Here is a 23,175-nt window from a genome sequence, read left to right on the forward strand (position 1 = left end):
TACATTTTTGTTTGTCCATCACCATATATATGACTCCCTTCACCCCTTGTGCCCACCCCCCACCCCCGACCCCCACTGCCCCTGGTAACCACAGTCCAGTTTTCTCTGTCCATGTGTTGGTTTATATTTCACATATGAGTGAGATCATACAGTGTTTGTCTTTCTCTTTCTGGCTTATTTCACTTAACATAATACGCTCCAGGCCCATCCATGTTGTTGCAAATGGGACGATTTTGCCAGATCAACTTTTAATTGCAAATTCACTGAAGGTAAAGTACAACTAAACAACTATCATTTGACTTCTTTGAACCCAATTAAGGAGGCAGTCATCTCTCCTAGATCATTAGCCCCTCCAAATCCTGATGCTTAATAAATTGTTGCTTCATTAAAATAACCGCCAGGCTCCAACTGTTTTGAAGCCAGTCTGACAGGCAGAACTCCAGTAAAACCACACTAGTTCTTGCACAGGGCAGGGGTCAGGAAGTGCTCTTCTCCAAATCATCCCATAGTTTATCATTTTAGAAAGACAAAAATATGTGTATAATGATAATCAGTAAATGCAAGCATATCGTAGAGAAAAAAGATACTTCATCTAAAAGATAACAGGCTAAGACTCTTCTCGGATGCAGACCCTGGAAGGCTGAGTTTTGGCGAGATGGCTGGGTACAAAGCACTAAGGTGTTTGGGGTCGCTTACTTTTCTCCTCGACGTTTTTCCTTTCCTCACCACTTTCAGAGCAGCACTAGAAGCAGAAGAGGCGTGACAAACACATTAAGACTGACGTGGTAGATGGAACTCATACAGGGCTCCCAGAGGGCATCCACTGGAGGACTGCGAGGTCCCAGGCCCCTTCCCCTGGGGCCTTCGTGAAGGGCCAGGGCCGTCTGACGCAGGTTCTAAAACGGGCCACCTCTCTGGGGCCACCACTGCCATCCTGCCCGTCCGCCAGGGCCACCTCCCCACAGAGATCTGTGTCATCTCACCGGGGTCGCCGGAGCCACTGCATTGGGACTACCTCCCCTGGGAGGTCTGTGCCACCTCACCAGGATTGCAAGGGCCACCTCCCCCGGGCCACGGGAACCACGTCCCCAGGTGCCAGGGTCACCTCACCAAGAGAGTCTCCCCTAGGAGATGTGCCACCTCACTGGGCCACCAGTGTCCCCTCCCCGGGCCACCAGCGCCGCCTCACCGGGGTTGCCGACGCCTCGCGGATCTCGCCGGGCGGGAGCATCCCGCCTCCGCGAGAGTCCTCTGCTCCATGCGCAGCCAGCGTGGCTGCGTGGTCCAGCTCCCGCCAGCGACCAGCACCAGCTCCGCCTCGGAGACTGCGGGGCTGAGTGCCACCGCGACTTCCTCTCGCCGTCTCTCTCGTTTCTTCCTCTCCTCCCAGAAAGGCCCTGCCCGCGCCGCCGCTGGCCGTGCGCGGTGGCTCCCCCTGCCGGCCGGGGGACGTCGGCCGCTCCGGAAGAGGGGGGGCGATCCTTCTCAACCTCGGTGAAACATACTCCTCCTCGTTGGGGCCCTTAATGATGGAGCTTGAAGGTATCTGTCCTTCCACACCAGAAATTCAATATGAATCATTTCATTTGTATTTTAGATGATATCCCAGATGTTCTGAGAGTGTGAGGGGGCTTGTTGATCAGCTTTAACGTAATTTGGTCGGGCTGTTTACTTGGGGAATTTCCAATGTCGTTATCTTTGGATCATTCTTTTAAGGCTTGTCAGATTCAACTAGAGATGACCCTCCAATTGCCTGTGTGGAGGGTGCAGATCTGGTTGTAACCGTTCTGGGAGCTGAATCGAGGAAAAGGACTCGGCATCTAAGAGGCACTTTGCACAGTGCAGAGACCCCAATACACCTGTTCTTTGCCAGGGAGAAGGAATAGAGTTACCTGGCAGCCAGCAAGGGGTAGGTAGAGCACCCAGGGATTTGACAACTTCAAAAACAAACGTGAAAGGAGATACCATAGAGACTAAATCAAGTAGCGGGCGTGGGGGCAACCCTTAGAAGAAACAGAAACCGTTCAGTGGGGAGAAAACTTGTGTGTGCATTGTGCAAGATGACATGAGTGGAGCCATATTAAAATAGAGCCAGAGCAGCCATTTCAGAGGAATTGCCTTGCATGGCTTGTTTTCTTTTATCTTCAGAACTGGACCAAACCACCAACATTCCAAAGAAGTCTGTAAGGACAAGGATACCTTGTCTGTAAGAACTGGTGGAACTGGACTTTGCTGGTGCCTAAATCGCTAACCAATCAATGAAGTACAAGTTTAGCGTTTTGTCTGATGATTGAACCTCAGGCCAATCTATGAAGTACAAACCCAGCCTTATCTTATCTAGCACCAATGAACTCTTCTTTAATACAACTCACCTTTCCTCCCTTTTTCCCATAAAAACCCTAAGCCCTCTTCTATAATCAGGACACTATTTGAGTTTCTACCTGAATCTGTGCTCCCGAATTGCAATTCTTTGATCCCAAATAAATGCTTTGCCTTTTAAATTGGTTTCTGTTTTTGTAGATTGACTATATATATATAAAATCAATATCCTGAGATATGAAATACCATTGCAACCATAAAATAATAAGAGGATACTACTGTAATTTATTTATTTATTTGTGAGGAAGATTGACCCTGAGCTAACGTCTGTGCTAATCTTCCTCTATTTTGTATTTGGGACCCTGCCACAGAATGGCTTGACGAGTGGCATGTAGGTCCACACCCGGGATCCAAACCTGTGAACCCTGGACCTCCAAAGTGGAGCACACCAACTTAACTACTATGCCACCAGGCCAGCCCCAGGATACTACTACTGTATTTAAAAAGGAGTGTTCAGAGACAAAATATATGATATCTGAAATGAAAAATTCAATGAAAAGGTTCGAAGATAAATGTTGGGAAATATCCTAGGGAAAAAAATCAAAAGGACAAAAAAATGGAAAACAGGAAAAGAACAATAATAAATTAGAGGACCACTCCAGGGAGTCCAAAATCTGAAAAATAAGAATTCCATAAGAAAAAACCAACAGGGGTTAGGGAAGGAGTGAGCATCAACAAAACAATTCAAGGAAATTTCCCTAAACTAAAAGCCCTGAGTTTCCAGACTGAGAGGGCCCACTGAGTCTGCAGCACAATGGATAAAAGTCGACTCACCCCAAAGGCTCATCATTGTGAAATTACAGAACACTGGGGACAAAAAGAAACCTGAAGCTTCCAGAGAGAAAAACAGATCACTAACAAAGGATCAAGAATCAGCATATCTTTCAGTTTTTCAGCAGTCACAAAGAAAGCTCAAAGACATGGGAGCAATTCTATACAATTTCAAAAGGAAATTTATTTCAAACTAGAATTCTGTACTTGATTAGTAAACTACCAATGAAGTGTGGGTAAAGAATAAACGTATGTTCAGACATTCAAGATTTCAAAAAATTTCCCTTTCATTTGCTTCTTTCTCAGGAAGCTACTGGAAGTTGTGCTCCATTAAAATGAGGGACTAAACAAAGAAAGTAGAAAACACAGGCTATAGGAAACAGAAGATACAACACGGGAGAAAAATGAAGTATGATACCCTGACAACAACTGTGCACTAGACATCAACTGGTGTAGGTTAGAAGGTTCCAGAAGAGACTCCTTCAGAAAGATGAAACTGATAGAACACCTATCTATCTAAATCTCTGGAGGGAGAGATTTAAATGATCATAAAGAAGTTTGAGCTTGGCTTAGTGATGAATAGTAAGCCAAAATAAGATAATCATTAACTACAGGAAAAACAGAAAGCTGAGCAGAAGAGAAGTAATCATAGTATACTATTTTGCCCAAGATGTGAGCAATGTTTACCTAGTCATAATGAAGTAAACACAAACCTATGTTTTAAAAAAAGTACAATATAACTATATCGGGCAGATAAAGGGATGGGAAGTGTGGTGGGGGTGGGGGAACAGATGGAAGAAGGAAGAAGAGCTAAATCCTCATTTTCCATTAGGTGAAGTCAATAGGCAATGCCTAAAAGTGAAAAATGAAGAAATAGCAATACAAACATTTTATATAGAGAAATGAAGGTAAATATCAAAATAACCATTGAAAGAGGTGAAATGACTGCCTTTGAGGAGGGGGAAACAGGTAAGGGGAAGAGTGGAGATACAGTCTCTGCTGTTTCATTGCAAAACTTACAAGGTTTCTACAGAATTGTTTGACTCTAAATCATAAACATGTATAACTCTGATTAAAATAAAAACTAAAATTAAAGAAGTAAAAAGATTGCTCTAGACTCAAATTTTTGCTTCTGGAGATTTCACTCCCTGCTAAAGGAATTAGACATGAAAATAAATAATTTAAGATTGAGTGTGACACCAAACCTCTTAATCTCAGGTCCCTGTGCCCAGTGAACAGGAAAAGCCAATCACTGAGACACCAGTCCTTGGAGATAGAGACAGGCTTATTGGAATTGGCCAAAACAAGAAGGCAGGAAAGCAAGTTCTCTCAGATCTGCCTTAACAAAAGAAGAAAACGGGATCTTTACAGGGCTAAGGGGCTGGCAAGGAGGATTTTCAGGGAAACAAAGAGGAAGTCTGTGTTTCTCTCACTTCAGATAAGACCTTGAGCAACCAGACTTCTTGGTGTCACCGGCAGCTGGGGTCTGGTCATCTGGTGGTCGTGACTTCCTTAAAGGCATTCTTTTACTTCTGCAAAATAAGCTCATAAATTCTCGTGACCCTTGAGTCACCCCTTTGGTTAGACAAGAAAACAGCAAGTTAGCAAGCTATAATTACGTGCATGCCATGAAGCAAGCATTTGGACTCCATAAATACATCTAGTGGAGACTAAGGTTATTTATTAACTTCTTTTCATCTGTGGCTGTATTGGGAACGAGGTCGGAACATGTTGGGAACACGTTCTTATGGAATATTTACAGTAACCCTCAGGTACCTGGCTTCAAGTGCAGTAGGTTCAACAATGGAAATGTTTGCAATGACTGAGGGAGCACAGAAAATAGTTACTCTCTGGCGAGAGGAGAGAGGCATCTAAGATGGATGGAATATAGGCAGTAATATGGACGAAACAAGAGATAAATTGTGTGTGCTGGGCACATAGCAATCCATAGTGCTGGTGTGGAGTTAAAAGCAAGATCCAGAATATTATACATGATATACATGTTAGGATGTATTTTTTTTTGGGGGGGGGTGATGAGGATTGGCCCTGGGCTAGCATCTGTGTCCATCTTCCTCTCTTTTATATGTGGGACACCTGCCACAGCATGGCTTGACAAGTAGTGTGTCGGTCCACACCTGAGACTCGAACCAGCGAACCCCGGGCTGCCAAAGCAGAGCACGCGAACTTAACCACTACGCCACCAGGCCAGCCCCATAACATTAAACTGTTAGATGTCTATCAGAAGGAGTTGGAATGGGGAAGAGGCTTTGAACATTTCTGTATTTTTTTGTGTGTGTGTGAGGAAGATTAGCCCTGAGCTAGCATCTGTTGCCAATCCTCCTATTTTTTGCTAAGGAAGATTGGCCCTGGGCTAATATCCGTGCCCATCTTCCTCTGTTTTATATGTGGGATGCCGCCACAGCATGGCTTGATAAGCGGTGCATAGGTCTGCACCCAGGATCCAAACCTGTGAACCCCGGACCACCAAAGCAGAGTGCGCGAACTTAACCACTACACCACCAGGCTGGCCCCCTTTATTACTTTAACTGTAAAAACCAATAAAGAGCTGTCATTTTGGAAGACAGAAAACTAAAACTGCATGTTTCACTTGGACCTTGTCTAAGGCAATTTAGGTTGAAATGCAAAAAGGGTAAGTTTTGACCATGGACCCAGCGAATGGCCAAAGACATGTGAACGTTCTTTCCTCCGTGCACATTTATGAGGAGTTGGGCCACAATCTCAAGAAGATACTTTTTTTTTTTTGGTGAGGAAGATTCACTCTGAGCTAACATCTATTGCCAATCTTCCTCCTTTTTTGCTTGAGGAAGATTAGCCCTGAGCTAACATCTGTGCCCATATCCCTCTATTTTGTACGTTGGTCGTCACACCACGGCATGGCTTGATGAGTGGTGTAGGTCTGTGCCTGGGATCCGAACCCACGAACCCAGACCGCCAAAGTGGAGCATGGCTGACTTAACCACTATGCCACAGGGACAGCCCTCAAGAAGATACTTTTTAAAGTATACAAAAATTAGAAGTTTAGGATTGAATTTTTACTGCGTGGCTGTGGAAAACATATTTGCAGTTGGTGTCACTGGGACATTAACCTATGAATTAACCATAGCCCAAGGACATGTGATTGTACATGCATTAGGGACAGAAAACTATCTGAGGTACTTAATTGAGGTGAATAATCTCAGAGGAAGGCAGTATAGAATGCTATCAGTCTGAGACTCAGTTAACCAGATCCTCACACGTAAACCCAGATTTTAAAAATAAGTCTACAGCTGCTGTGGAAAACAATAAGGGGGATTGCTCAAAAAATTAAAAATAGAATTACCAGATGATGCAGCAATTCCACTTCTGTGTATATACCCAAAAAAATTGAAAACAAGGTCTCAAAGAGATATTGGTACACTCATGTTCATAGCAGCATTATTGACAATAGCCAAAAGATAGAAGCAACCCAAGTGATAATGGGTAAACAAAATATGGTGTATACATATAATAGAATATTATTCATCCTTAAAAAGGAAAGAAATTCTAACACATGCTATGACATGGATGAACCTTAAGGACATTAGGCTAAGTGAAATAAACCAGTCGCAAAGAAACATATACTGTATGATTCCATTTATATGAGTTACCTACAATTGTAAAATTCATAGAGACAAAAAGAAGAAGGGTGATTTCCAGGGGCTAGAAGGAGGAGAGAATGGGGAGTTGTTTAATGAGTATAGAGTTTCAGTTTTGCAAGTTGAAAAGAGTTCTGGAGATGGATTGTGGTAATGGTTGCACAACATTGTAAATGTACTTAATGCCACTGAAGTGTATGCTTAAAAATGGTTAAGATGGTAAATTTTGTTATGTGTACTTTACCACAATTTAAAAAAACAAGTCTCGCAGAAATAAGGCCTTGAAATAACATTGGTTTTTCACATAGGATTGAAGTTTGGCAAAATATTAAATGTGCAAAAGCTATTAGAGGGCGAGATTTGGTCGGGAAACGTGTGCTACTTGAAGCGCATGGGAAGAGTAATGAAATTTTATTTTTCTTTACACAGAAGCGCAAACTTGCTATGATCAGGTTTCCAGAAGTGGATCCTCTTGGGGAGCCGGCAAGCAGGAGGAGTAAATCGAAAAATAGGCAAAATGGTGCTCTTGGATCCTCTACATTGGAAGGAATTATATATAGAATAGTCCCTAAAATGATTCTCTTTTCATTATTAAGTTAACTACGTGGAGCAGGGCAACAAAAAAGGGCCCCAACTGCATACGTGGAACAAACCCTTATTAGAATACAACCAACATGCGTAAGGCAGTCGCTGCTTTCCAAGTCCTAGACTGTTTAAAGGACTCTTTGGGGCATGATAAAAATCACTTTCTGCCCTAGCCAAAGCCCAGCTGCGACTGCCTGTGGGCTCCCTAAGTGAACGGGCCAAGACGACCTTCCCACTCTGCAGCTATCGAGACCAGGAGATGCGAGCGCCAAGCCCCCTCCCCCGCACTGAGAGGTGGGAAGTGGGCGGGGCCGGCGGCGGAGGGCGGGGCCGGCGGCGGTGGGCGGGGCCGGCGGCGGAGGGCGAGCTCCGCCCCGGGGGAGGGGCCGGCCGGCGGGGGGGCGGCGCTGCGCAGCACGTGTGCGAGCCCGGCCGCCTGGGAGTCCACTCGAGCGCTCGGGGCCTCCAGCGCGGGGGCGCTGTCTATGCCCGACCGCCCTCGCAGCTGGCTGTTCCGAGTGGCCCTCGCCGCCGCCGCCCTCCTGCGCCCGGAGCGAAGCACCCGCCCCCTCGCCGCCTGCTCCGCGCCGCGCCCGCGCTCCCAGGCCCCGGGTAAGTGCACGGCCTCCCCGCAGCCGCCCGGGGCGCGCCTGCCCGGCGCCCCAACCCGAAGGCCCCGCCCGGAGGGGTCAAGCGGACCAGGACCGCGTCCCGGCGCTGGTCTGAGCCCGCGGCGCGCCCACGGGCCTCCAGTATTGATGGCCCGCGGGAGCGCGCCCGGAGCCCGGCGGGTCGTGCGCCTCGGCGGAGCCAGCCCCGCCCCCTCCCGGGCTGGGCGTCACGGGCCGCCGCGCCCTCCCTCCTCCCCGCGGCGCTGTCAGCCCGAGGATCCCGTCCCCTCTCCTGTTTCTTTGCCCCAGACGCTCCCTAAACTCTTCTCCCTCCCGGAAGAGAAAACCAGCCTTTATCCCGAAGCCTTTCGCTGCTCCCATACGTCGCTGGGCCGGTCTTCTACAGGGTCCAGCCCACGTGCTTTCGTCCTCCTAGTCATCCAGCACTCCTTACTGCGAGCCTGCTACGGGCCGGGCAGGCACTCAGGTGACTGCTCGTTTTGTAGACGTTTCCCAGAGTAGGAGCGAACAGGAGTGTGTTCTCCAGCCGTCTGCCTGGTCCGTGTTTGAGTGGATGGAAGAGGTGCTGCTGTGCGTGTTGAAACTCATCCGCACGTGTCCTTACCGCCAGCCCTGCACTGAGAGGTTTAAAGGTACATCCTCATTGCCTGGGTATTAGTGCCTGCTAAGAAGTAGGGTTTGGAGAGAGTTTAGTTTTTCAAATATTTGGTCCCGTTGTCAGACCACTTTTTTTTAAATTCGGAAAATATAGGCTTACTAAGGGCTTTTTTGTTTCAAGTCTGTAATCATCTGAAACAGGCATATCCCATTGGCCTGGGATACCTTGACAGTTGAGGAATCTGTCAAAAATCAGACGTACACTCATAGTGAAAAGGGGATGGATAGGCAATGATTTTGTTCAGTCATTTGGCAAGTAGCCAACAGCCAGAATTTATTAGTTGCTGGGGGTAATACAGGTATTAATAAAACATGGCTTTTGCCCCCAAGTAGGAGAGAGAAGTTACAGTCCAGCTGGTATGTTGGCTAGGTTTGCTTCTGCCTCAGGCCCTTTACCTGTGCTATTCCCACTGCCTGGAATTCTCTTCACACAGTCTTTTTTTTGGTGAGGAAGATTGCCCTGAGCTGACATCTGGGCCAGTCTTCCTCTATTTTGTATGTGGGTCACTGCCACAGCATGGCTGAGGACAAGTGGTGTAGGTCTGTCCCAGCAACCGAACCCAGGCCACCAAAGCAGAGGGTGTGGAACTTAACCACTAGGCGGTGGGCTGGGCCCTGCCCCCCCACATCTTTTCATGTCTAGTTCTTCCTTCAAGTCTTTGCTGAAAAAGCACCTCCTTAGGGAGGCTTCACTAAAGAGCACCCCTTACTTGGCTTTATTTGTAGCTCTTATGCTTGCATGTTCTGAGATTATTTTGTTCTCTGATATATCCTTAAATAAATGTCAGTTCAATGAGGACAGGAAATTTTCCCTTTTTCCCCAGCGTCTAGAACAGTGCCAGACACATAAGAGGTGCTCAGTAAATATGTGTGGAATGAACAAATCTGATGGACTTAACAGTTTTGCATATTAGAGTGTAGTGTGTGCTCTGCCCTGAAAATAAGTGCTCCTTATTGTGAGAGCCACAGGGATTATTAACAGTTTGCAGAGGATGGAGGGAGGGTAGATGCATTTAAAAAGTGGAGGTTGTGAAGGGTTTTAAAATATAGATAGGATTAAGACTAATATGGCTCTTTTTTTATTTATTTTTTTTTATTTTTCCCCCAAAGCGCCAGTAGATAGTTGTATGTCATAGTTGCACATCCTTCTAGTTGCTGTTTGTGGGACGAAGCCTCAGCATGGCCGGAGAAGCAGTGTGTCGGTGCGCACCCGGGATCGGAACCCGGGCCGCCAGCAGCGGAGTGTACGCACTTAACCACTAAGCCACGGGGCCGGCCCCATATGGCTCTTTTTTTTAGATGTTCATTTTGCAAGAAATAATATTAAGGGACTGTCATCAGTGTTGTATTAAAATTTTTAAAATGAAAAACTTTATTTTTGTTGTGAATGCAGAGGAAGCTTGTTGGTGAATCTAATATCTTAATGAAAAAGATTTTAAAATAGTGTTAAAATTGTAATATTCCTAACCTCATTTGGCCCGTTTGGTGCATAGAGGAAACAAAAAGCATTATTTTAGTATTCCCTCCAAAGAATTGTGTGGGAATTGAAGTTCATGGGAAGATATCAGTGGATGTCATTCTCTACCTGGTCGTGGAGACAAGCTTCTGGTCTGTAGAGATTTTACTTGACATTTAAGATACTGCCATTACTATCATGGATGGTGTGCTTGTGTAGCATAACATTTCTTTAAAAAGAATTTTTTTTAAATACCATAAAAAAAAACTCATAAAGCTGTCCCCTCTCCCCCCTTTTTTTTGTGATGAAGATCGGCCCTGAGCTAACATCCGTTGCCAATCCTCCTCTTTTTGCTGAGGAAGACTGGCCCTGGCCTAACATCCGTGCCTATCTTCCTCTACTTTATATGGGACGCCGCCACAGCATGGCTTGACAAGTAGTGCGTCGGTGCGTGCCTGGGATCCGAACCTGCGAACCCCGGGCTGCCAAAGCAGAGTGTGTGAGTTTAAGCCCCGCTACGCCACCGGGCCGGCCCCTCCCCCCACCTTTTTTTAAGCTAGTCACTTTTTACAGCTTTGAGGTAGAATGCTTAAATGTGTATGTTTGGATTTTCCTGACTGCAAAATTGATTTCCTTAGGAGAATCACATTGGGGCAGTCAGGGTCGTTTTCTCTTGCTGAGTGAATTCTTCTTGGCATCCTCTATGTTCATAGGACTCTTTTTCTCTCTCTCATTAAAAAATTATATTGCATTTCAGTCTTCCCTTTTATATAGCTCCTGCTTATGAAAATGGCACTAATTTGAATTCTGCCTTTCCTAGTCCAGAAGTTTGCAAAGCTGTTCTAGTAAATGTGTTCTCAGCTTCTAGGCCCACAGACAGAACTTAGCAAAATACATATTAAGTGATTTATAATCATTGGTACCATATATACTTTAGAAATTAATGTCTGTGATAGGACCATCAGCCTAAAACAAATGAAAATTATAATTTCATTTGAAACACGAAAGTGAGATTAGTTAATGAGCTTGTCTTTGCAAGTATGTACAACAGGAAAAAGATCAGGCAAGTGTTTACAAGTATCAAGAAAAAGACTGCCGAAAAAATACTAAAGGCCTGTTTATTTGGTGCTGTTGGCAGTGCTTTGAGGATCTCTTAAAATTAAATGGTATTTGAAGGAGAAAACCATGTTTAATCATTAGCCTGGAGAACAAAAGAAGCATAAGAAGCTGTTTTTGCCCAGACTCAGCAGTACAGTGCTGCTGTGTAAACCATCCGTGATAAATATTAATGGCAGCAGTTGAACAGAAACAGCTATAACAGACCTTTGACCAAGTCATCATTTTTCAGCTTTACAGAGAAAGAAACTGAGGCTTAGAGAGGTTAAGTGACCTGCTTAGTGAATGACAAAACCTAGATCAACTCCAAGTCATACCCCACAAACTGCCATTCACCCATTCAGAGTTGAAACCAGTGGCTGATACTTCGTCCTTGTGCAGGGGCCGTGCTGATCTCTGTATTGTTCCAACTTGAGTGTAAGTGCTGCTGAAGCGAGCACCAGTGCTTCATACTTCAGATCCATGATCTGCTCATGTCTTTACTGCAGGGATGTTAGGCATAACAGTGCTGTCCTAAACCTTCTAGAATTTCACTCACGAAATCACTGATGTAGGCGTAGGGGAGTGTGAGGGGTTGGCATGATGCCAGTATTCTGGTTTAGGTGACTGATAGCTGGGTGGTGGTAACATTCCCTGAGGAAAGAGGTACAATTTAAAACAAGTGTGTTTGTGGTGGGAAATGATGAGATCAATTTAGGGCATGTTGAATTTGAACGTTTGATTCTCCCTCTTACTAGCTGTGTAAACTTGAGCAAGGTATTTATCTCTGGGCCTCAGTGTTTCAGTGCTGAGGTGGGGCTAAGACGTCAGGTTGGAGCGAGATCTGCATGAGCTCCCCATGTGCGCTCCGTAGTTGTGTAGCTGTCCTTACGATTGCTGTGGCCCCCAAGTCGACCAGGGAGTTGGAGATTGAAGAGTCTCGGCTGGAAGACTTGGGAGTGAGAAGGGAGCAGGATTGGAGAAGGAACCTAGAGAAGCCCAGATTTCAGCGACAGGCAGAGAAGGAGGGGAAAAGAGCACCTGGAGAGGCCGGGGAAACACGGGGAGCAGAGGGAGAGTCTCAAGGGAGGAAAGCGGGGAACCTTGTCCTGCTGGGATAGGATGTCAGGTAGGGCCAGGATTGCCGGGCTGTGCTTTTGGCAAGGAACCCAATACTGGCGGGCTATTATTTGATTCACTGCGGTGTCGTGTCGCAGCGGCTGGAGTGATGCCTGGCAGAGGGGTGCCCGGTGGGCATGCGGTGAGGGGATGGTGGGCAGGGCTGAGGAGTGAGTGAGGGTTAAAATGAGTGTGGACGTCCCTTAGGAGGGTTGCTGTATTGAGAGGATGGTTTATAATAAGCGGCCTGGTGAATATGCTGGAAGGAGGTGTGTCCGCCAGAGGATCCCTGTTTTCTTTGTGAACGGCAGCTGGGACTTGGAGAAGACCGCGCTGACTAGGGATGGCCAGGCAGCATGCAGGGCTTTCGTAAGAGAGGAACTCCCTGACCTGGCGAGGTCTTCTCCAGCAGCAGCCAGGAGCACAGACGTCGAAAGTAGGATTGGTACTTGGTAGGGGTCTAGCAAGGATCATGGAGCAGAAGGACCAGTGAGTGAGAGTGTTGAGTGGTGGCTAAGAGTTGTTGAGGTTGGGGGCCCTTGAAGAAGCCAAGGTGGAAGAGGCGGTATCTTGAGACTGGGTGTCGTGATGTGTTTGTCAACAGGTGATGGGAGAGGGAGCAGGAGAACTGAAAAGATGGGTGGTTGCTCAGCGTAGAATAGTTTATGTATCTTTTTCTACTTGGAGCTTTTATTTTTATTATAAAAAGTTTCAAACATACAAAGTAGAGAGAATGATGTGGTGACCTCCCCATGTTCCCACCACCCAGTTTCAACAGTGACCAACTCATGGCCAGTCTTGTTTCAAATCTGTACCCACTCCACTTCCATTCACCACTGGTAAGTTATTTTGAAGCAAATTCCAGACTTCATATCTTTTCAACCATAAATATTTCAGTTTGTATCTCTAAAACATGAGGATTCTATTTTTTAAATGTAACCACAATAATATTATTGCACCTTGAAAAGCTGACAATATACCTTACTGTCATCAGATGTCCCCAGGGTTTCAGTATCCCTGATTGTCTCATAAGGTGCTTTTTTTAACAGTTGATTTGTTTGCATCAGGATCCACTGTTGCCTTTCTTTGTAGGTTTATATGTAACTTCCCCCTTCCTTTTTTCCCTTGCTGTTTATGAGTTGAAGGAACAGTGTCTTTGTCTTTGTAGAGTGTCCCACGTTCAGGATTTTGCTGATTGCTTCCCTGTGGTGGTAGTGAATATCTTCTGTCCCTGTGTGCCATCTAAACTAGTAGTTAGACCTCGAGTTTCAATCAGTAAGAATATTTCATAAATAATAGCACGTACTTTCAGGGACACGCAATGTCTGGTGGTCTCTTTTGTGATGTTTGTGACCATTGATGGTCATTGTCCAGGTCCAGTATTTCTCTAGGGATTTGCTGCTTAGTGTGTCTCTGAGCTCTGTGGATGGGGAACAGTTTCAGCACCTGTTTCAAGAATTCTAGAAAGTATCTATTGATGCTTGTTGCACCATTCTGGATTTTGAGGCATGACAAAAGAAATAATATCCTCAAAGAATCTGCAGACTTCTGAGAGAGGCAGGGGACTGGCATTTATTTAGTTCCTACTATGGCTGGTCACTCTGTGTTCGTTGTCTCATTTCATCTTCACGACAGTCCTGTGAAGCACATATCATTCCCATTTTACAGCTAAAGAGCAGGGGCTTGGAGAAGTTAAGTAATTTCCTTGGACCAGTTACACAGCTAGAAAATGGTGGGAAGAAGCACGGTACTCAGGTGCCCACATGGGTAGTGCAGACGAAGGGAGGTAAAATGAGAAGGCACGGAGTTAGTAGAGAGGGAGGCCCAGGGGTCCGGGCTCATGGCCTTCAGATGAGTCTTAAAGGCAATGGTTTCCTATTTGAATTGGAGATAGTTTTGTGTGACTAGTTGTGGTCTACTTCTGTTTCAGTTTTTTGGTTTCTTCCATTTTCTTTAATTTTTTGTCTTTCAAAGGAAACTGTTTTTACTGACATTTTTCTATATCTTCTCCCTGTTTTTTGTAGCCATCTTGATACTTTTTTTCTTTCACTTTTTGCATGTGTTTGTCTTTTTCTTTACTTTGTTTTCCATTCTTGATTTTTGACAATGAGGCAAGATCAAATGTGGATTCTCAACATTTAGTTGATCATTATTATTATTCTGCAACAGATGCTTCTGTAGGTGGGTTTTTTATTAACCAAGCCTTGGAGAACTAGAATATTAACTTTCTGCTCATTTACGGTCTTTATGAATATGTTTACTAAGTACATTAGTATGTTAATTTCAGCATCTCCCTATATAATTAATATAGGAAAAACCTTTATTTGTATTTCGCCAAGAGCATCAAATGAGATCAAATTAGGCACTCGTGGTCTTAGATAAATGTATTGATCTTGATTGTCACCTGTTACCCTCTCTCAGCTGCTCTGTACTGGGAAGTATGTGTGCCTTCTGAGACTTTTGCTGAGTACATTATGTATGGGCCAGTTAAATGATAATTCATGTTTTAAATTGTGGCAAAATACACATAACATATAACATCTTAACCATTTATAAGTGTACAGTTCTATACTGTTAAGTACGTTCACATTGTTGTATAACCAGATCTCTAGAACTCTGTTCATCTTGCAAAACTGAAACTCTATACCCATTAAACAACTCCCCATTCCCCTTGCTTTTTTTTTTTAAATATGGTATGTTATGAGTATGCTTTCATGTCAGTAAATGTATTTATACACTGTTTTTATTTAATCAGTTTTTTGAAAGAATAATATACATGAAACAAAATTCAGATGATACACCTGTGGTGTTCAGTAAAAACAGCAAGTCTCCCAGCCACCTACATCCTCTCCTAGAAGTAGTCACCTTTCCCGGATTTGATTCACACTGTTTCTACATATTGTTTATGTACCCAGGCATCATTGTTCTTAATTTTTGCTAATATAAAGGCACTGAGGTAAGTATCATTACAGCTAAAACTTTAAGTGCTTTCTTAGTTATTTTCTTAAGATACTCCCTGAAAGTAGTGTTTCTGGGTCAGAGGACATGCATTTTTAGGGCTTTTGATGCACATTCAAATTCCATGCAGAAGTGTTGTGCTGTTTTTCTGTCTCACCAAGGTATACACCGATGGTGGGAAGAATTATTTTAATAAATTATTTTCCCAAGACCCTAGGAACAGAGTTAACTGTGCCTCTGTTTGCTGAAACCCACTTCTTCATAGAAGTGATTGTTACTTCCTACTCTCTCTTCCTTCCTAAAAGGTTCTCTTAAATGTTTTCTTGGAGTCTTAAAAATGGAGATGACAGAAATGAGTGGTGTGTCGCTGAAACGTGGGTCCCTTGCTGTCGAAGATAATGACAGTGTGGCCCCAGCTGAGGAGGCAAAAAGACAGAAGGTGTCGGAATGCTGTCTCATCACAAGTCAAGACGGGCTAGGGAATGACTCTCTACCCAGCAGTGAAAATGTGCCTGGGCCACCTGAAGCTGTAAATGCGAGAGAGGGGAAAAAGAATTCTGATGCTCAGTTGGAAGAAGAGGAAGAGGAGGAGGAAGATGGCCTTTCAGAGGACGGTGATGAGGAGGAAGAAGCTGAGAGTTTTGCAGACATGATGAAGCATGGACTCACCGAACTCGATGTAGGCATCACCAAGTTTGTAAGTTCTCATCAAGGATTCTCGGGAATCTTAAAAGAAAGGTATGTTTAGTTTATGTATGAAGTCATTTTAGTTATATTAGTTCTTTTCTTTAGAAAGAAACCGGCAATATATTCTTCCATTTAGCTCTCTATCCCCAAGGATTGTTTACACTGATAGTCAAAAAGGAGTAGGAGGAAGAGAGCTGCCTAAATGAGTAAATGAAACCGTTTAAAGATAAAATGAGTAAATAAAAATAATTTCTCAGTGGCATGCATTGTTAACGTGTGAATGGGCGCTGTTCATTTCATTAAAATAAATAATTTTAAATGGTTTTCAAGTTTTTTATGAATTGGTCTTAAAATCTTAAACTCTTTCACCTGAATGTGCCACATCTACAGTAGACAGGTGGTGGTCCTTGGAGCCCGATGGATTTGGGTGTGAATCCAGTTCAGCTACTTCATAGTTACTTAACTCCTCTGAGCCTCAGTATCCTCATCCCGAAAATGGGTCATAATACCACCTTGGGGTTGTTGAGAGGATTTTCAATAATGTGTGTAGAGTATTTAGCACAAAGGTAAGCCTCAGGATGGTTCATGGTAGATTTACTGGGTGCTGATTTCATTAACCATTTAGTGTATTTTCTCATTCACTGTAATGTGTACTGTCTGTATAATCATAGAGTAACATTAATAAGCTTTGATTTATGCATTTCTCTGGAAGAATAAACTAGAAATCCGGAGGGTCTTTTCTTTTTTTTTTTTTTTTTAAAGATTTTATTTATTTATTTTTCCCCCAAAGCCCCAGTACATAGTTGTGTGTCATAGCTGCACATCCTTCTAGTTGCTGTATGTGGGACGCGGCCTCAGCATGGCTGGAGGAGTGGTGCCTCGGTGCGCACCCGGGATCCGAACCCGGGCCGCCGGCAGCGAAGCGCACGCACTTAACCGCTAAGCCACGGGGCCGGCCCCGGAGGGTCTTTTCTTTACATTCTGATACAAAGCCAAGGTATGGCTCAGAATTCATTAAGAAACCAAAAAAAATAACTCCATATGACTTTACACTGAAGATTTTTTTTTAAATAGTGAGGCTTATTGATAAACTTTCTCCTAAAATTACTATGTTTTTGTTTTAAAATTAATAGGAAACAAAATGCTAATGCTCTGAAGTTTTGTTTTCTTTTTATCAGATACTCCGACTTCGTTGTTCATGAAATAGGGAAAGATGGGCGCATCAGCCATTTGGATGACTTGTCTGTCCCAGTGGATGAGGAGGTAGGAGCAGCTCTTCAGCAAAAGTCACCTTCTGTACAAAACGAGCGTTTTCTAGAGATCATAGAAGCAGAGAGCTTTACCAGCCTCGAATTCTGTGTGTGACTCACTGGGAGTTCTTACGGTTATTTTAAAGGATCCTTCGGAAGATGTATTTACGGTTTTGACAGCCGAAGAAAAGCAGCGTTTGGAAGAGCTCCAGCTTTTTAAAAATAAGGAAACCAGTGTTGCCATCGAGGTAAATAGTAGTAAAAAAAATATATGAAAAAGTTTTTTAGAGTTTGATTGCTTCTTTTCGGGGGCATGTTAATAAATGTTTATTGGAAAAATTACAACAGTTAACAAAAGGATGACTTTGCTCTATTTGATCTGAAAGAGCCTTACACTAAAAATGTTTTTATCAGTGGCACATAACCGGTATCCAGATAAACTGTGGCCAAAAAAGTTATGTTCTTGTTTTAAAAAATTTTTATATGACCACCGATCAACAAAGAAATCTGTTGTTTGGATCCGCGGAATGACCGTTATATCGCAGTGTCTCCTGCTGAAGGGCTAGCACCTCATGACAATCAGCTGTGTGGCCCTGTTAGGGAGGCCCCAGCCCTGGCTCTGTCCCCAGCTGCCTCTTGTTCTCGAGTGGGGCTCTGGGAGGGGGAGGAACTGGGGGAAGGAGGTAGGGAGCATTTCTTTGGTCAACTGGAGTCTACTTCTGCTGTTTAAGAAAAGGAGAACTCAGCTACTGAGTAGAATAGTAAATGCCTTTTTAAAAGCTTTTTGTTAGGAAAATTTTATTCTTCTCAATTAGTGCTGTCCAGTGGAATTATAATGTGAGCCATTTTTTTTTTCATTTTAAACTTCTAAAAATTTAAAAGTAAAAAGGAACAGATGAAATTGATTTTAACAATATATTTTATTTTCCCTAATACATTCAGAATATCATTTCACTATGCAATCAGTATTTTCAAAATTACTAATGAAATGTTTTACATTCTTTTTTTCCTACTAAGTCTTCAGAATCTGGTGTTATTTTATATTAGTGGCACAGCTTGTCAGACTAGCCACATTTCAGTGCTCAGCTTCTGCGCGTGCTAGTGGCTACCGTATGTGACAGAGCAGCTCTAGGGGGCATCTACAGCAAAGTAAATGTGTTACAAGATTTTAAGAATCTTGTAGCACGAGATTTTTAGAATTTTAAGTTTATGTTAGATTCACTTTGTACCATATTTTAACAATCTACTGGATTTGGGGTTGTCTGAAATTCCCCCTTCTGTCGCGCCCAGTTAATAAGAGTTTACTGTAACTTTTCAGAATTCATTATCTGCCTCCAACCCTCATTTCCTCTTCCCCCACCAAACTTGCAGAAAGTATGTAATATTACAATTTTAGGAATCTTCAATTACTGTATTTACCCATAGACAAAATCTTCAGCCATGCCAAGGAGAAAATTCCTAAGAATTGGTTTTGAGAGCAGTCCAGGAGGGTGGTCCAGGTTCCCTAGCTTGTGCAATACGGTGGTATATCTTAGCCCCATAATTTGCATTTTCCTACGTAGATAGCAAGACTTGCTGTCATCTTAAAAACCGTAGTTATGCCATCTACTGCAAGTTTTTACCTTTAAAGGGCCTAAACCATGGGCAAGTTTCCTCATCTGTAAAATGAGGACCATGGACTTTCTGAATTTTTGAGGTCTAAATATATATTCACTCACACATACAAACTGTGATTCCAACTTGGTGGTCTTAGTAAATTCCAAATCTGGACTCATCCTTTGATATGAAAATGTCACTTGTCTATAATTACAGTGTAGTTTGTTTTCTTTTGCCTTTTTTATTTTGCTAAAATAGCATTAAGTTTAGTTAGTGGTAGTTGTAATATATCTCATTGTTTTTCAGCTTGCAGGGTGAAGTCCATCAGTGGGTCATGAAATCAGTTTAGTGGATCTTAACTAGCCTTTTTTTAATGCAATAAAATAAAATAGAAAATAACAGTGCATTGCACATAGGAAGGATAAGTAATGTTTTGTAAATTTTTTTTTAGATTTTTAATTATGCATATGCACATACATATCTCTGGCTGTTAAATCCAGGTGTGAAATGTATTTCTTAGTGTAAGACCAATTCCAAATTTGAAAAACAGTTGTGTAATAAGCTTACATTTTCTTAATGTTGATTTTTCTAGGGCATCATTATAAAATAATTCCGTACGGACTAGGATTCCTTATGAGGCAGTTGTAGATTAGACTGTTGGAGGGAGCTGAGTCTCTGATGTCCCGAAGGGCCCAGCTTGCCTACATTTCCGTCTGTGAGTCCTGAGGTGTCTGTCTAGATGGAGTCTCTGAGAGGAGGCATCTGTGATGGGTGGCTCTGGAGTCCTGTCTAGATGGAGCCTCTGAGAGGAGGCATCTGTGATGGGTGGCTCTGGAGTCCTGTCTAGATGGAGCCTCTGAGAGGAGGCATCTGTGATGGGTGGCTCTGGAGTCCTGTCTAGATGGAGTCTCTGAGAGGAGGCATCTGTGATGGGTGGCCCTGGAGTCCTGTCTAGATGGAGTCTCTGAGAGGAGGCATCTGTGATGGGTGGCCCTGGAGTCCTGTCTAGATGGAGTCTCTGAGAGGAGGCATCTGTGATGGGTGGCTCTGGAGTCCTGTCTAGATGGAGTCTCTGAGAGGAGGCATCTGTGATGGGTGGCTCTGGAGTCCTGTCTAGATGGAGCCTCTGAGAGGAGGCATCTGTGATGGGTGGCTCTGGAGTCCAACAGCCTAGATTTCAAATCCAGCTCTGCCAGCCTCCCGCTTTATAACCTTAGACCCACTCCTTAACTTCCCTCTGCCTCATTTTCCTCATCTCTAAGTAGGTACGCTGGCGGCATGATAGGGAGAGGGTGGAGATTAAATAAGACAGTGATTGTGAGGTGCTTGTACAGTGCCTGGCCGGTGGGCATGCTCGGTAAGCAGGCACTTACAATTTGCAGTATTGTGAAGCTCTCAAAGATTTCTGAAGTCGTACCCATGTGCTTTTGTTACTTCACATAGTTAATAAGATGAGTAGTGTTTTTACTAATTCATTGGTATTTTACTAATTCATTGGTATTATTTCCCTATTTAATGTTTGTTAAATTAGTAGCGTCATTATCTATGTTTTTATTAGGTTATTGAGGACACCAAAGAGAAAAGAACCATCATCCATCAAGCGATTAAATGTCTGTTTCCAGGATTAGAGACAAAAACAGAAGATAGAGAGGGGAAGAAATATATTGTAGCCTACCATGCAGCTGGAAAAAAGGCTCTGGCAAGTAAGTGTGTGAGGGACCCGGCATTTCTTCTGCCAGAGCTCACAAGAGGCAGACCCCGCTCCTCATTCTCCTCGCCTCTTCACGTTCAAGGGCTACTTTGCTGTTCTTCAGAGGAGGATATTGATCATGTCAGTCCTTCAGAGAAGGGGAGTAATATCATTTCAGATGCCAGAGCAGTCCTGCAGACTGTCTGGTAAGGGGGTATTAGGTCTTTTATGTGAGTAAAGATTTGTTGAAATTATAGTGGTGCCTGAGAGAGAGTCTTAGAAATTTGATATGTTCCCTGAAGAGCAGAGCAGGCTGAGTGGCAATTTAAGAAGAAAATGGAAGGATATTGCTCATTCTGTGTTCTTAATGGAGGAAAGAAAGCTTTCAGATGAACAAGAAATGCTTGTCACCTATCCCAGTGGCATATTTATGCAAAGTCCCTATATTGAAAGAGCTGCTGCTTTCCAACTGTGAGTATCTTCTTCACTCACATGTAAAAAACATGAAGTATAGAAAAACGCCCCTTCCCCCAAGCCCATCTTCTTGTATATCATTCATTTGAAATGGGCATGTTGTCAGTGAATTTCTCTGTTATTTATGTTCTAATATGTTTTCTACAGCCATTAAAATTTCTATTTGCATATAACTTTAAGAAAATTAAGTAATTTTTCTTCTTTTACCTGTCAAGTCAGCGGATAAAATTTTAATGAAAATTACAGTAGGAAAAAGTTATTTCCTCACCCTCCTCCCCTGCCAGTGATGGCCCCTATTAGTGAGGAGTTATTTCTAGATATGTTTGTTAGAGCAAAACTCCAAGGCTATTTAACAAAAGACTGTTCCAACCATTAGTGCTTTGTGAGAATTCTCTTAGGTTAATGCTGTAAAGGGAAGAAGCCTTAAGTGTGTATAACTATGGTTCTAGTGACATGAGAGGGCATAAGAAAAATGGGAGCAGAAAGAAGGTTTAGCTGTGCTGAGAAAATAATGTATTCAAATCAATAAGTCTAGATAGTGACACAGAAATGAGAAACCTTGAGCAGACGGGGAGGAGAAGGTAGAGATGAGAGGCCACTTCTCAGTGGATACCAAATAGAAGTAAGATGATGTGTTTTGGAACTACTTGAGGGCACTTCTCAATCCACAAACTAATGGCTTGGTTACTACATATTTCTTTGATGTCTGAGTCACAGTATAAAATATCACTTTCACAGCCTGTCTTCAGCCGGAGTTGTTAAGAGAGTTAAGCCCAGTGGAAAATGATTTGAGTGCCTGTTTTTTCCATTCTCCCAAGATTGACATGTAGCTAGTAACTATTGTAGATGTAGAAGAGAGCAGGTGACTTACTACCTACCACAGATGCCTGTGTGCATTCAGTCCTATTTCTCTCGAGGAACCCAGGGTGAGAAGGGCTGCCCAGGAGATGTTCCTGTAGAGAGGCAGTCCACATTGGTCAGCCTCCCTCTTGCGAAGGCAAGAAGAAAAGGCAGGGTCTTGTTCTGCTGAATGTGGTCGTGAGGAAGCAGATTGGAAAAGGCAAAACCTGTATTTTTTTGATTGGTTGCTTCTTGGAAACGATCATTCTTTCTTAGAGGTGCCAGGTTTTGTGATCTGCAGGGAAGGGAGTTGGCATCTGCAGTCAAGGTGGCCATTGCGGTTTCCCACCCTTGCCCCTCAAGTGAGTGGCGCCAGATCTCTCATGTTCTGCCTTTATCCACATTTTTTTATGCCACACCTTTCTTTTTTTCCAAATAATAAATTTCCTTAAGATTTTCCAAGTGAGATGCTGGCTCTGTGTGACATGAACCACCCCTCCCCATTTCCCTTTACACATCTTCAGTAAAATATGAATTTCTCACTGTAAGAAGCACGAAGGCAGGTCACGTTAGATCAACGCTTGCATAGAGATCTGACCCTCTTGGGCTTGAGGTGTTGTGGCATTTATTCAAAGATGGACTAGAGGTCTGCCATCTGAGCTGCTCTCTCCTGCCTTGTGGACCCAGCACCTGCGTTCATCTATTACAGATCTCGCTCCCCACTGGCTAGCTGAGAATGGCTTAAAGTAAACACCACTGGAAAAGTAGGGAGAGCTGGTATTTGGAGACTATTGTTCGTACCCCTACAAAGAGAGAACCCAATACCAATGATAGCTTGTCCTTCTGGGCCACCTCGCCTAGCATCTGAATGAATTAGCTTTTAAAGCTTCATTGCAAAGCTAACTTTATAATGTTTTTAAAGCTCCTTTACTACCAAACTAGGATATAAATTGTTATTGGTGGGTCATGCATTATCTAGCAGATTTGCAATATTCTTAAGCTAAACTTTTCTTAGATAGAGCCATCCATCCTTAAACATAGGCATGGTAGATTCTAAACCATGGTGCTCAAACACCACAGGTTACCAGCTATTTTAACGCAGACATTATTTTGTGTGTTAACCCAGTCTGATAGACACTGCACCTTGATTTACCTACCAATGCATACGTAGGGTATTTTTTTGAAAATATATAATTATTATAAACCATGTAATGAGGCAAATTAATTTACGTTTTGAAATAGTGTACATTCCAAATGCCTCTAAAAACTTCTTTTTAAAGACTTAAGTACAAAAAAAACATTCTGTCATGATATGTAGAGGATGTCCATACTTTTTGAAATGAATGTTTTC

The 23,175-nt window shown here is 43.4% G+C and overlaps 2 protein-coding genes and 1 pseudogene across 4 annotated transcripts in view; 1 reads left to right on the top strand and 2 right to left on the bottom strand.

Annotated features, from left to right (window-relative positions):
- RINT1 (RAD50 interactor 1) overlaps positions 1 to 1,352 on the bottom strand; it is a 29,222-nt gene extending 27,870 nt beyond the window's left edge. Inside the window, exons 1-2 of one of the 2 annotated variants that reach the window (XM_004439301.3) lie at positions 1,190 to 1,352; positions 697 to 742 (exon numbers count right to left, since the gene is read on the bottom strand). In XM_004439301.3, coding sequence (XP_004439358.1) covers positions 697 to 742; positions 1,190 to 1,231 — 88 coding nt within the window. In that variant the 5' untranslated portion in view covers positions 1,232 to 1,352. The remainder of the gene's footprint in view (positions 1 to 696; positions 743 to 1,189) is intronic. The other variant, XM_087439652.1, reaches the window with a different exon arrangement.
- A 6,464-nt stretch (positions 1,353 to 7,816) lies between these two features.
- Positions 7,817 to 23,175, top strand: part of PUS7 (pseudouridine synthase 7) — a 50,325-nt gene continuing 34,966 nt past the window's right edge. Inside the window, exons 1-6 of one of the 2 annotated variants that reach the window (XM_087439900.1) lie at positions 7,817 to 7,982; positions 8,488 to 8,634; positions 15,593 to 16,025; positions 17,153 to 17,237; positions 17,371 to 17,472; positions 20,379 to 20,523. In XM_087439900.1, coding sequence (XP_087296026.1) covers positions 7,856 to 7,982; positions 8,488 to 8,634; positions 15,593 to 16,025; positions 17,153 to 17,237; positions 17,371 to 17,472; positions 20,379 to 20,523 — 1,039 coding nt within the window. In that variant the 5' untranslated portion in view covers positions 7,817 to 7,855. The remainder of the gene's footprint in view (positions 7,983 to 8,487; positions 8,635 to 15,592; positions 16,026 to 17,152; positions 17,238 to 17,370; positions 17,473 to 20,378; positions 20,524 to 23,175) is intronic. The other variant, XM_014794467.2, reaches the window with a different exon arrangement.
- On the bottom strand, positions 11,572 to 11,671 carry LOC147918154 (U6 spliceosomal RNA; annotated as a pseudogene).

This window comes from Ceratotherium simum, chromosome 1 (genome assembly GCF_057802395.1).
Source record: "Ceratotherium simum simum isolate JZ-2026a chromosome 1, ASM5780239v1, whole genome shotgun sequence".
NCBI lineage: Eukaryota > Metazoa > Chordata > Mammalia > Perissodactyla > Rhinocerotidae > Ceratotherium > Ceratotherium simum.